The sequence below is a fragment of the Grampus griseus genome (genome assembly GCF_964374135.1).
Source record: "Grampus griseus genome assembly, chromosome: 6".
Classification (NCBI taxonomy): domain Eukaryota; kingdom Metazoa; phylum Chordata; class Mammalia; order Artiodactyla; family Delphinidae; genus Grampus; species Grampus griseus.
The window spans coordinates 30,628,817-30,642,933 of NC_139000.1; the positions used below are offsets into that span (position 1 = coordinate 30,628,817).

Below are 14,117 nucleotides of genomic sequence, written 5' to 3' on the forward strand. Positions count from 1 at the left end.
TCTTTTTAATAAGTGTCACAAAATCCTGCAGAGTGCTAGGCGCCTTAGCAAACAGGATAATTGAAAACTGGGGCTTTATAAGTGTCTCAGGAGTCAGAAAACTTGTAAATCATAATTTGGAAATCAAAGCACTCTCCATTTTCAATGCAGCAAGAATGAGAAAAGAACCTTAATTTGGAGTCTGATGATCTATGCTATACATACAGGAAAGACTTCTTACTGTAGACATTTGCAAAGGACAAGAAATTGGAAATCATGATGCACCTGGGTACAGTTTTACATAGACATGCACATCTTTGGGACAAATTGCCCCGTTTTTGATTACGAGAAGTTGCAATGGTTGTCAGTTTAAATATTAACGCATGGGTACATGAAAGCATGGCTCCTACGTATTTTTCATGTGGAGAAACTAACACATAGAATTAAAAAAAAAAAGGATAGTGGAAAAGACATAAAAACAAGTTATCTGGGTTAGGTTGGTAATAGTACTCTCTGAAAAGGGGAGGGGAATCTTACTCCTTCCTCAGCATATGTTCTCAACCTCTTATCAAACATTTCTGAAAAAGGACTGCTCTCCTGTCTATGTTAGCAAAACAGTGCAGTGAAAGAGAATTCAAGAACTGTGTTGTGTGAGATTAAGGATGGTTGAACGTTTTCTCATTTTCAGAAGTTAATCAGCTTTGTGAATCTTTTGTGGTAGTTCTACAACGATGTTCAAAAAACATGGAAACACACTCTCAACTCAATTCCTGGCCTTTATTTTAGTGGGAAAATTGATGAAGATCTTATCCCACACAAACAAGTACAAGCAAGTGGCATGTGGTCACCATTTTGACAGCAGAAGGGGAGACATCTAAGGAATTCTTATGTTCACTTTCCTCAAAGTACATTCTGATTCAATCACCAGGTCTTAATTCTAGATCACACCTTTGATCCAAGCACCATTGCAAATGGAATAGAAGATACAAAGAAATGAATACAGTTCCTTTTTGCTTTTCTTTTTGCCACATCAAGTTCCCTAGTGGGAAATCTCAGTGGAGAAAGTAATTGTGCTGTTGCAAATGTGCTCTCAATTCAGCTGTGAAGAGCCTTCCTTCAGGAAACAACCATTTCTTTAGAAAAAGAAGACATGGTGAAATGTTTCCTCCATAACATGTTTTATTCAAACTAGAAGTTTCCTAGTGAAGACGTTTTATCTGCAGTTACCATGTTCATCCCATTTCCTAGCAAAGTGTACTGAGCTGATGAGATGTCTAAATAAGATCGCCATGGATACTAGGTAATGATGATAATAATGTAGCCAATACACTGTGTTTAGTATGTATTAGGTATTATTCTAAATGCTTTGAAATATTAGTTCATTTACTTCTCACCACAACTCTTTGAGGTAGACACCGTTATCTCCATTTCACAGATGAGGAAATTGAGGCACAGAGAGGTCAATTAACTTGACCTAGTTCACACAGCTAGTAAGTAGAAGAGCTGGGATTCGACACTAAGTAGTTATGGCTCTAAATCCAAACTCTTATTCACAACCCTCTAAGCTTGTATTTTCATGTACTTAAGAAAATATATGGGTAGGTGTCAGGCCATGAAAAAAAGCACTTTAGTTCTCACCCACGCACTGAGAAGAGGCAAGGATTTAGAACATGCTCCCGATGAAATGTTTGCCTTGTCACAACAGAACAAGAATTCCTCAATATTTTAGCCAATAATTTTCCAACAAGAAGACGATAGAATACCTAAGATATGTCATCATTGAATGAGGCACTTTTCTCATCAATTTAGCAATGAATCTGACTTTGTTTCTAGTATAATACAAACACCATCAGTGCAAATTGATCTACAAACATCAAATATTGTGCTTCAAAAGGAAGTTTCTGACAGAATTAAATACATCAGTTCCTTGGATAGTTAATTTCAAGGGTTCACAGAACAAGATTCTTAGGTCTGTCTGTCCTGTGTATGTCACAGAAACACCAAAGGCTGACAGCAGTCTATTTTGTCTGGATGTCATGGTTTTAATCTGAAGAACAGATTTTATTAAAATCAATCTGAACCTCAGTTACTTTATCTGTAAAAGAGGTTTTAAATAGACCTAAATTACTGGGTTATGAACGCAAATCGTAGAAAATAGTTGTAAAAAACATTTCGTAAATTGTGAGATCTATGTAGATATTAGGGACTCATTTTTATAACTGAGGGATGTGGATATCCTCAGTAATTCAAATAAGTTGATTATAAAATTATTTTGAAAACAGAGGAAAGGGATAAGAACCCTATAATTCTAACAACCTCAAACATATTCAACTCTGTGTGTTATTCATCTTTTGTATTAATAAAGCACCTTTTTTACAATACAATGGTGTTTAAAGAACACTGTGTCATTACTATAACTACGCATCGTGGTAAGGGAAGAGGAAGAGGTTTTTTTTGCGGTACGCGGGCCTCTCACTGTTGTGGCCTCTCCCGTTGTGGAGCACAGGCTCCGGACGCGCAGGCTCAGCGGCCATGGCTCACGGGCCCAGCCGCTCCGCGGCATGTGGGATCCTCCCGGACCGGGGCACGAACCCGCGTCCCCTGCATCGGCAGGCGGACTCTCAACCACTGCGCCACCAGGGAAGCCCTGAAGTACTTTTTTAAACCTTCACAGCAGTGGATTTCGACGGAGGGTGATCCTGTCCCCAGGGGACATTTTGCAATGTTTGGAGACATTTTTGGTTGTTACTAATGGAGGAGGGGGTGTTACTGGCATCTGGTACGTAAAGGCCAGGAATGCTACTATGCATCCTACACCCTACAATGTAGGATGTCCCCTCCTCCATACAGAAAAGAATTAACTGGCCCAAGATGTCAGTAGTGCTGAGGTAGAGAAACTCTGCTTTACAGCAAATAAGTTCACTGAAATGCCGTGAATTTGCACTGGTTAATGTGAAAAGTGCTAGAGAAAGCAGCAATCTTTAGTCCTTTTAGTTAGTCCTTAAGCATCAATCTTTACTTGTCCTTATAGTTAGTCCTAAGCAGCTCAGTTAGACCTTTTATTTGAGTCCAGCCTCTAAACACTGGTGCTGGGAAGGGCCCTCAGAAAAGGGTCACTTGAGTTTCATGACTAAATAACTTTCCTCTTGACAATTAGAGTAACTTACAGAGTTCTGGGCCAGGAGTCTTGTTTGGGTCTGTAATGCTCTGGTTCAGTGAGGATGACATTCAAAGAGGAGCAGACTTGTTCTCTGCACTGAGCAGAGCAACCAAGAGCAGCCTCATCACAGCTTCTTGAGACCTGAGCAGAGCTTGACCCCTGGTTGTGCCTTTGAAGTCAGCCAAGGCTCCCAGCCTCAGCATGCCTCCCCTCCCTGCGTCCAGAGCCACTCCTGGTCCCTAGTGGGAAGCACCAAACATCTTCGTCTCAAAGTCTGGTGGCTTGGCTGCTCATGGGGTCCAGAAACTGAGGTTCCCTTTATCCCCTAAGATCCATCCTGGCTTTCTCCTCCTCATCTATCTACCTAGGCTTCAAATCTTGTTCTTGTTGCTGAGTTCTAGAAATATCTCCATCAACTTATAGGCCCATGCCCTGCCTTGCTTTTGACATTTCTCCTTTAATGTCCAGCCTCTGGACTCGGAACTAAAGTCGGGTGCCTGGGCACTGCAACTGATTTTAGACTAGGCAGTCAAGGTCAACTTCCACAGTCAGCACATGGAGCTGGCCTAGTTCCCTGGGCGCCCAGTTTCCTGGGATGGTCACTGTCCTGCTATGAAGTCACTGCCAACTCTAGACAATTCTCATTGTAGGGCAGCCTTTCCCTTCCCATTTAAAATTGCATATCTGCCTCCACAACCCCCTTATTTCCTTTTTCTACATTATTTTCCCCCATAACACTTACCTTCTCACAAACACTATGATTTACATATGATTTATGATTTTTAGTTTAATGCCTGGCTTCCCCCACTAGAATATAAATTCAATAAGAGCAAATAAATCTCTGTTTGGTTCAGTAATATGTCCTCAACACCTTAATCAGTGTTTTGCATATGGTACATGCCCAAAAAATTACTTGTTGAAGGTTGAAAATACGATCAGTCCCCCCCCCCATTTATAATTATAAATGCTGAATGCAAGTAGAAATGGACTGACTGAATCAAATGGAGTCTTCTTTCAGATAAAGTACATCTAAATGACTTTCAAAATTGAGAAGGATTTTCTAGTTCTTGAAAAGGCTGAGCTTGTCTCAGGGTATGAATTCTTACAACCATAAAACACTGTGACCTTTGAGGCTGCGTTTAAAATATTCGTGCTTCATTTAGATCACAATTTATGGCAATTAGCGTTACATGAATTAACGTTTACCATGGTACTTTCTATTCTGTCCAGTGCTACCTAATCCTTAGACCTGACCTAAATGGCCTAAGACTTGCTTGGTATTTAATTAAATTTTTATTGGAAGTAATAATGGAGCAACTGTGTGATCCCAAATGAAAAGCCCATAATAAGCAGTTTCTGGATGACAGGCTATTTTAGGTGCCAAAAGACAATCTAATCTTGGTATATCTGGATCAGTTTTTTCTTTAACTCAAAAGAAAGTTATTCAAGACGGCAAACAAACCAAAAACCCTCATGGAATTCTAATGCTTTTTATTCATGCTTTCAGTATTAAAGTAAAAAGTTAATATTTACAAGAATATGATTACTCAAGTATATTTGTGAATGAAAAGAATTTAAATATGACTTCCTTATTTTGTCTTTGTTGCTGAAAAGAGAATGTACAGGTTTATCTCTTTTGAGAACTTAAATCTGTGTATGGTTGTTGTTCAATTTAATGCATACCAAAGGAACTGATGTAGGAAGGGAAGGAATGGAGAGGGAAAAGTGAGGAAAGGGAGAAGCCTTACATATGTGTCACTAACTTGACCACATTTGTTTTGATAAAACGTTGGTAAAATTTGTTACTTCAGGCAATTTCTTTCCTCCCTTCCCACATCATGTAACGCAGTGTGAGAAATTATACAACAGTTTAGAAATGGTTACAGAAGTTAACTATGAGGGTTTATAGCTAAAGCCTGGGAGACCAGGCATCCTCTTTTTGTTTGTTTGTTTGTTTATTTGTGGAAGTATAGTTGATTTATAATATTGTGTTAGTTTCAGGTATACAGCAAAGTGATTCAGTTTTTTATATATATATATATTTTTCAGATTCTTTTCCATTATAGGTTATTGTAATAACAAGTTGTTGAATACAGTTCCCTGTGCTATACAGTAAATCCTTGTTGCTTATTTTATATGTAGTGGTGTGTATCTGTTAATCCCAAACTCCTAATTTATCCCCCTTGCCCTTTCCCCTTTGGTAGCCATAAGTTTGTTTTCTATGTCTGTGAGTCTATTTCATCCTCCTTATAATGATGAGAACCTTGGGGAAAAAATTTATTGTTGGATTTGTGAATCAGAGGAATTCAATCCTCTCTGTCAAGGTCAACACAATTAGCATTTGTCTACAGGAAGAGATGGTTTAATTTGCTTGTTTTCCTTTTGACTTGGCTATTGCCATTTTCTCAGTTAAAATTTACTTTGACTCTGTGGGGTGGGGTGAGGGGCTATCTGTTCAAGTCCCTGCCACATAGCCTAGAGAAGACAGGGAATTCGAGAGCCAAGGTGCCACTTTCAGCTCTGCTTTCGACGCCAAACACTGTGTTAAAGGACTTGGCCATCCTTTGGGATAGCCTCTATTTTTGCCACTCCTCCCAAAATGTCTAGCTCTTTTACTGATTTTAAAATTATACATATTTATGATTTAAAAAATTGGAAATTATAGAATAAAAAGCAAAAAATAAAATTATTCACCCATTAACGTACAATTCAGGAATAACAACAGTTAACTTCTACATTTCTTCAGTCTCTTTTCTATGGGATACATGTACACACACACAGATACATACACACACAAATACATGTTCAGATACATATACACACGTATGTATCATGTTGCATTCTTTTTATTTAGAAATAATCATAGGTTCCTAGTGTCTTGACTTTTTCCACAGTGTGATAACATGAATATTTCCCCTTTCATTAAAAATTCTTAATACCATTTTCTGAGATTGTACCTTATGGTTAGCATTATTTGTAAAAATTATATTATTGATATTTCTAATTTATGTTATGACAAAATAATTTTAGTCCATAAAAATTAATTTACATTTCCGATCATTTCCTTAGGAAAGATTATTTGAAGTAGGATTTTGGGTTAAAAAGGAGGCTTATTTTAAGGCTACTGAAATATATTGTCAAATTGCTGTGCAGAAAGGGTATATCAACTTAGTCTCACTAGACTTGTACTAGAATCCCAAGTTTTTTCTCATCCTTGTCAGCATAAAGCATTATTTTTTTAAAAAATATTTTGCTAGTCCACTGACTATTTTTGTGATGCGAAGCTGATTGTATTTGTTGGGTAACACTGTTGATAATGGGTTCTAGAATAATTACATAAACTGCAAGAGCAAAGTCATGCCATTTCAGCTTAATTAGAATAGTTAGCTGAAACAGTTGTTATTTTCTAATGCCAACTGCATGGTGTGTATTTTGGTGGCTACTGGGCTAGAATAAAAAGACTGTTAAGACCTTTACAATAACGTTTCTAATGCATTTTATTACCTTATTTTACTTTAATTTTTTCAAAGGAAACATCTCCATATAAAGGATCTTTACTTCAAGTAATATGTTTTTTTCTCTTATGGAAAAATTTAATCCACACATACTAAGTTACCCATCTCAAGATAGACCCCTCCCCCCATCTTCAACTCTCCTATATGAAAAGTCAGAATAGACTTTTGACTTTCTCTTAGAAATTGCCTTATTTATGTACCCTAATCTTTTAGAACTAAGCTGAAGAAAGGTAATAAAGTTAATTAAACAGGAGGCAAATGAATATTTAAGAATCAGCATTTCTGGAAGCAATTTTAGGCAAATCTATGATTTAACAGAGTTTAGTTTTTGCTCTTTACTCCTCCAAAAAAATTATGGAAAACCTACTATGTGCCAGGCATTTTGCAATATGCTGTTGATACAAAGTGAAAAAGATATAGTCCCTGCTCTCCAAGGGATCATAAATTACAGTAGTCCCCCCTTATCCACGGGGGTATGGTCCAAGACCCGCCCCCAGTAGATGCCTGAAACGGTGGATCATACTAAATCCTACATATACTATGTTTTTCTAATACATATATACCTATAATAAGGTTTAATTTAGAAATTAAGTACAGTAAGATATTAACAACAATAACTAATAACAAAATAGAACAATTATAACAATGTACTGTAATTAAAGGTGAATGTAATCTCTCTCTCTCGAAATATCTTATTGCACAAATTTAATGCCTTTTCTATCTTAACTAAGCACTTACCATGGCTGTGGCTGTAATTTTTGCAGTTTGACGTGTGACAGCAGAACTAGCATGTATTACTTTTTTCTTCTTTACAATTTCACAAACAGAAGATTTGTTCTTACTGTTCAACCTCAGCATGTGATTTTTTTCTTTCCTTACTGAGAACTTTTACCTTTTCACTTAAAGAAAGTGCTTTACGGCTTCTCTCTGGCATATCCAAATTGCCAGCATCACTACTCTTGTGCTTTGGGGCCATTATTATGTAAACTAAGGATTACTTGAACATAAGCTCTGCCATATCATGACAGTTGATTTGATAACCAGACGGCCTCTAAGTGACCGATGGGTGAGATAATTTGGACAAAGGGATAATTCACGACAGAGCAGGATGGCACAAGATTTCATCATACTCAGAATGGAGCATGATTTAAAACTTATGAATTGTTTATTTCTGTAATTTTTCATTTAATATTTTTGGCTGACTGTGAGTAACTGAAACCACGGAAAGCAAAATCATGGAATGAAAACTTAAAAGTTAATAATTACCATCATCTATTGAAAACTGGGTGTCAGGCACTTTATCATAGTATTTTTCATGCTTAGAAGATCCCTAATACAGGCATTATTAGCCTTACCCACACACTCACAGTCCTTGGGAACAGTTACTTTATCCCATTTTATATCATATTCTTCATCTGCACAGTTAGAACTATAACCTACCTTATAGGGTGTTGGGTGGATCAAACGAAATTATAAAGTGTCTAGTCCAGTGTTCTGTATAATAAATATTCTCGCCTCTCCTCTTGTCTTCCTTGAAGCCACTCTGGTAGCAGGTGACCAAACTCTGGATGTCTTTGAAAGGCACCATCGTTTGGAATGAGTAGACTAGATAGACGTGACATCATATGGATGAGGGTATACCCAATGAGCCGACTGCAGACGCCCACAGGTCATTCTGCAAATACCATCAGTAAATGCCGAAGACTATTTTAATGTTAAGGGTTACTTCTTTTAACTTAGGTTTTCCTAGCCTTCCCACTCTACTACTTCCCTAACTCCCATGCCAATGTTAGAAGTTACTGCATATTTTTTAAAATTTTTATTGAAGTATAGTTGATTTACAATGTTGTGTTTAATTTCTGCTGTACAGCAAAGTGATCCAGTTATACATATATATTCTTTTCATATTCTTTTCCATTATGGTTTATCACAGGATATTGAATACAGTTCCCTGCGCTACACAGTAGGACCTTGTTGTTTATCCATCCTATATATACTAGTTTGCATCTGCTAACCCCAAACTCCCAGTCCTTCCCTCCGCCCCCCACCCCACAACCATGAGTCTGTTCTCTATGTCTGTAAGTCTGTTTTTGTTTCATAGATATGTTCATTTGTGTCATATTTTAGATTTCATTTATATGTGATATCATATGGTATTTGTCTTTCTCTTTCTGGCTTAGTAGGATAATCTCTAGGTCCATCCATGTTGCTGCAAATGGCATTATTTCATTCTTTTTAATGGCTGAGTAATATTCCATTGTGTATATGTACCACATCTTTATCCGTTCATCTGTTAATGAACATATAGGTTGTTTTCATGTCTTGGCTATTGTAAATAGTGCTGCTGTGAACATAGGGGTGTGTGAAGTTACTGCATATTTGATTTTGATATGATCATTTGCTCATGACTTGAGGAAATTCGACCCTTTTCTATAACAGGAAGTAAAGGATTAAGGATAAGCAAAGGAGTTGTGTTCTGGCCCTCACTTTCTCAGTTGTCAGTTCCATATGTTCTAAATGGTATCATGGCTTGTTTTAGCACCATGTTGATACTTTCAGAGTTTTATCCTGGCTCCCATGAACACCTGACCAGTAGGTATTTGCAGGATCTCATTAGAACACTAATAGTTACTGAGTACTCACCGTGTAGGAACTCTGAGAGATCTATATTCCTACCTTTACTCACATACACATTCATTCCCATATTTATAATCATTATCCATATACCCTCAGGATTTTTATAAAAGTCCTAGAAGGAGGGTTATAGAAAACGTCTTAATTATTCCTCATCGTGAACACTAATAAAACTATTTGTTTTCCAACTTTGGAAAGGCATTCTTTTTAAGACCTGATGGATTAGATTTTCCATACTTTATTTAAAGTTCCCTGCATAACAAAGTTACTGGGTAGGAAAGTTTTGTCAGGAAAGTTGATTATTTCTAGTTCATTTTACTGGTGTCCCCTGATGCTGTACCCCCTTGCCTGACTCAGCTTAAGGGTATATGGCAATATCCAGTCAATATTAAAATATATGTCCCAAGGGAATCTCAGATAAGTATTGTGTAGGAAGAAAAAATCAAAGTTGAAATCATTTGTAAAACAATTTAATAAGTATTGCTTCACTTTAAGGATCAAAAATTTGGCTTGGCACCAGGATCAGGCTCAATTTCTGTACTTCCTGGAAAATCCCCAAAACAACTCTTGCTTTTAAAGTTGATGCTTCCATAGCTTAGGTTATTTTATCAAGTGTGTTCATCTTCAGTAAGTTTAGTAAGTTTTACCTATAAGCGAGGGCTTAGTCCAACATGCCCTTGTACTCACCTATGAATCTTACGATCCTTCGGAGTAAGGGATTCAGGTAACAGCATTCTCCGGTCAGAATTGTTTTCTCCTGGGCGATCAGAGATTCTCTGGTTGACTTTATGAAATACATGGATAGCTCACCAATAAAAATCTGGAAAAGGAATGTTGAAGAATTGTCAAGTTGGATAGCTGTCTGATAAAAGAGACCCACTAGCTTAAGAAAAAACTCAAAACTTCTGAGGCTTCACAATTATATTAGAAGATATCACGTTGGAGGGATGGAGAGTTAAATAGTAATTTGCAGTTAACTCTTCAAAAGAATTAGAGAAAGCAATAATTGATAATTTCAGATAGATTTCAGGCTATAATATTAAATTCTAAAGTCATATGAAACCTAAGTTGAAATAATAAATTGAATAATAGAATCTATGATAGGGCTCACTCAGGCTGGATTTGAATTTTTTTTTTTTTTTTTTTTTTTTGCGGTACATGGGCCTCTCACTGTTGTGGCCTCTCTCTTTGAGGAGCACAGGCTCCAGACGCGCAAGCTCAGCGGCCATGGCTCACGGGCCCAGCCGCTCCGCGGCATGTGGGATCTTCCCGGACTGGGGCACGAACCCGTGTCCCCTGCATCGGCAGGCGGACTCTCAACCACTGCGCCACCAGGGAAGCCCTTGAATATTTTTAACTGAATGTGTGCATTGCAATGATGCGGAATGACTGGGACAGCCCAGTAGGGCATTATACGCATCCATCGCAATATTACTTCATTACGTGGCAATACTACCATCTTTATTTGAACACATTTGCCTGATCAATATTCTCCTACTCTGAACTGGTTGACTGTCACACCTTTATGATTGGCACCTCTTGTTATCTTGAACTAATACGTGTATATTACCATTTAAATCATAACGCCTTTGTGTACATTGTAAGCTTCCTGATGACAGGGACCATATCTTATATTTCTTCATTATGCTTATAGCACCCAGTGCACTGTATTCCCATTTAAAATAAGGATCTGGCATGAGGGAAGTTGTCACCAACTTTGACACTGCCGCGGCTGAAGACTGAGAACCTTCAGTGAATAAAAAGTTAATAATTACCATCATCTATCGCAAACTGGATGTCAAGCACTTTATCATAATAGTTTTCATGGTCACAAAATCCCTAGTGTTGGTAGTATTACCTTTGCTTTACTGGTGAAGAATGAAAGTTCAGTGTAGTTAAGTAACTTACCCTCCAGAGCATACAACTGGCATGTGGAGGCACTGGGATTGGTATTCAGTACAACTGGGTTCCAAAGTCCACAGTTCCCACCACATCATATGCCACTTTTATTTTCTGAACCCTCATTTCAATATTTCCCCAGAAGAATGTGATCTTATAATTGTTCTTCTTTGCTATGTGTGTGCTTGTGGTTTTAGATAAACTTCATCAATGTTTTAAGAATTCCTATGCCTTATACTCTTCCTATCATTATAGAATATCTGTTTAGATGGATCAAGATGCCGTCATGAATGGCACATGAGAGATGGAAGTTAAGCTATAGAATAGTAAAACTGGAATCGTCTACAGATGTTTTCCCCTTCCTTTTATGAGGGAGGAACCCGAAAGTCTCAGGGACTTGGCCACACACAGCCAGACAGTGTCTGAAGCAGCTCTAGCAGGTGGTCTATAAATAAATACTGTTATCCCATTGTACAGATAAGACACCTGAGGCGTAGAGGGGTTAAATAATTTGTACAAGGTCGTCACGAATCCTAGCTCTGAAGCCAGGAAAACCTGGCTCCAGAGTCCTTTCTCTTAACTGCTACACTTTTACTCAGCAGTGATGCAATAAAATATTTGTTGAATTTGTGTTTAACGTTGACAACATAGAAAACAAATGCAATATGCTTTAAACACTAAAAAATGTAGATGATATTAAAGTACAAGATAGAATGGTGTAATGGAAATAGAACTATGGGCAAGTCAGAATGGGATGGAAGTTGGCAGGAAGTGACTGAGTTCAGGGTCAGACAGACAAATGATGGGCCAGCATGGATCACCTTGGCAGGTGCTGTCTATGTATGTCTAAGAATATTTTGTGCCTGACATCCCTTGGAATTAACAATGAGTTGATGCTCTGTCAGGTGAAAATATTTGAATAGTTTCAAGAACTCAGCCCTCCCTCTCTTCTCATTAGACCTATCTCTGCCAAAACAAGGTGCCAAGGGGCTTTGTTTGTCCCCACTGCAATGACGGCACTGCATTACTGTTCTTTATCTCAGTGAACAGATGGGGATAAATTCATGCATAGTCGGGTACATGAAATAGTATTTCCCTGAGGGAGCTTTCTCTGCTCCCACAGACTAGCTTAGGCATTCATGTTGTACGTGAGTCTCTTACCTTGTGTTTCTCCTTTCCATTTCTATCACAAATTACAATGATAGTACGATTACATGCTATCATTTTTATTCCTTGTTATGGGATGTCCCACATGTCTTATTCCGGTTATGTCCCCAGGGTATAGCCCAGTGTAAGGTACATAGTAGTTATTCAATGTTGAATGAATTAAGCGTATCAGATTAATGCAGGTTTTTTGGAATACAGGTTTAACGAGGTAGACTGTAAAGAAACTTTGCCAGGTCCCCTCGGGAAAAGGGAGATCCTGCCTTGTCATTGTTCCCACAACATATTACACAGATCTCTCTCCTGACATCTACCCAATTAATTGCAATTATTGTCTGTATGTCCCTTTTCATTTGACTATGATGTCCTTATGGGAAAGACTTGCCCTTCCTTGCATGGTAACTAGAACAGGGACTGGTATATAGTAGATTCAATCAATATTTGTTGAATGAATAAAAGACTAAATCTTTAGAGTACCTATGTATGGGTAGAACCCTCTGATCTTAACTTCTCCGAAGATTTCTCTGCAGGAAATTCCCAATATGGACCAGAAAGCATGCAATTTTTGCTGTATTGCTTAGGAATATAGTAAAAAATTAAGGATTAACGAATACAAAGTAAAGTATCTCTTTTAAACTAAATTTACTTTACTGAAGGTTGTCACTACTCACACAAGAGGCAAAAAAGCAAGAAAACGTGAGAGAAAATCTGCACAAAACATGTTCTTGTTAGAACCTAGGGGTAAGACAGGAATAAAGACACAGACCTACTAGAGAATGGACTTGAGGATATGGGGGGCGGGAAGGGTAAGCTGTGACAAAGTGAGAGAGTGGCATGGACATATATACACTACCAAACGTAAGGTAGATAGCTAGTGGGAAGCAGCCGCATAGCACAGGGAGATCAGCTCGGTGCTTTGTGACCGCCTAGAGGGGTGGGATAGGGAGGGTAGGGGGGAGGGAGACGCAAGAGGGAAGAGATATGGGAACATATGTATATATATAACTGATTCACTTTGTTATACAGCAGAAACTAACACACCACTGTAAGGCAATTATACTCCAATAAAGATGTAAAAAAAGAAAATACACATGTGCACACATACACACAGATCTAAACAAAATCACTCCGAGGCACACCAAACAAAACGTGTCATGTGAAAAGGGTACGGGGCTCAAATAAATCCGTAAGTAAAATGTCCTAAGACTCTCATGTCAAAGGTGATAAGCAGTATAAGAATTGATACTATTGGGACTTCCCTGGTGGTCCAGTGGTTAAGACTCCATGCTCCCAATGCAGGGGGCCCGGGTTTGATCCCTGGTCAGGGAGCTAGATCCCACACGCCGCAACTAAAAGAGCCCCGCGGCCAAATAAAAAAAACCAAAAATCAACAAACAAACCAAAAACAAGAATTGATACTATTGGTCAACAATATTCAAATCACAATTGAGGTATGAAATACAAAAGAAAAAAATCAGAGCAAGGATATATGCTAACCTATATATCTAATTACCGACATAATACTTTGAGTATATTAAGTAATAATGTTTACATAAGGAAGGAAGAAAGAAAGGAAGGGGGTCATTTTATAACTTCAAGGTAGGACAGTATTCCTGGTCCATCCAGTTCAGACTGTGATGGACATAAAGGTTGCTGATAAAATAATCCAGCTCTTAGATCTCAGTGAATGGGCTTCATGGATGTTCATTTCACTGCGTTTCTCTGATCACACTCAGGGTGCTATTTCTCCATCCACTGGGTTCCAC

The 14,117-nt window shown here is 38.0% G+C and overlaps 1 protein-coding gene across 1 annotated transcript in view; it reads right to left on the reverse strand.

The window, feature by feature from the left end:
- The window catches only part of PLPPR1 (phospholipid phosphatase related 1), a gene marked incomplete at both ends in the record, with an annotated part of 117,734 nt that overhangs the window by 21,170 nt on the left and 82,447 nt on the right, over positions 1 to 14,117 (reverse strand). The window contains one exon of the mRNA XM_082657434.1: positions 9,976 to 10,108. Coding sequence (XP_082513560.1) covers positions 9,976 to 10,108 — 133 coding nt within the window. The remainder of the gene's footprint in view (positions 1 to 9,975; positions 10,109 to 14,117) is intronic.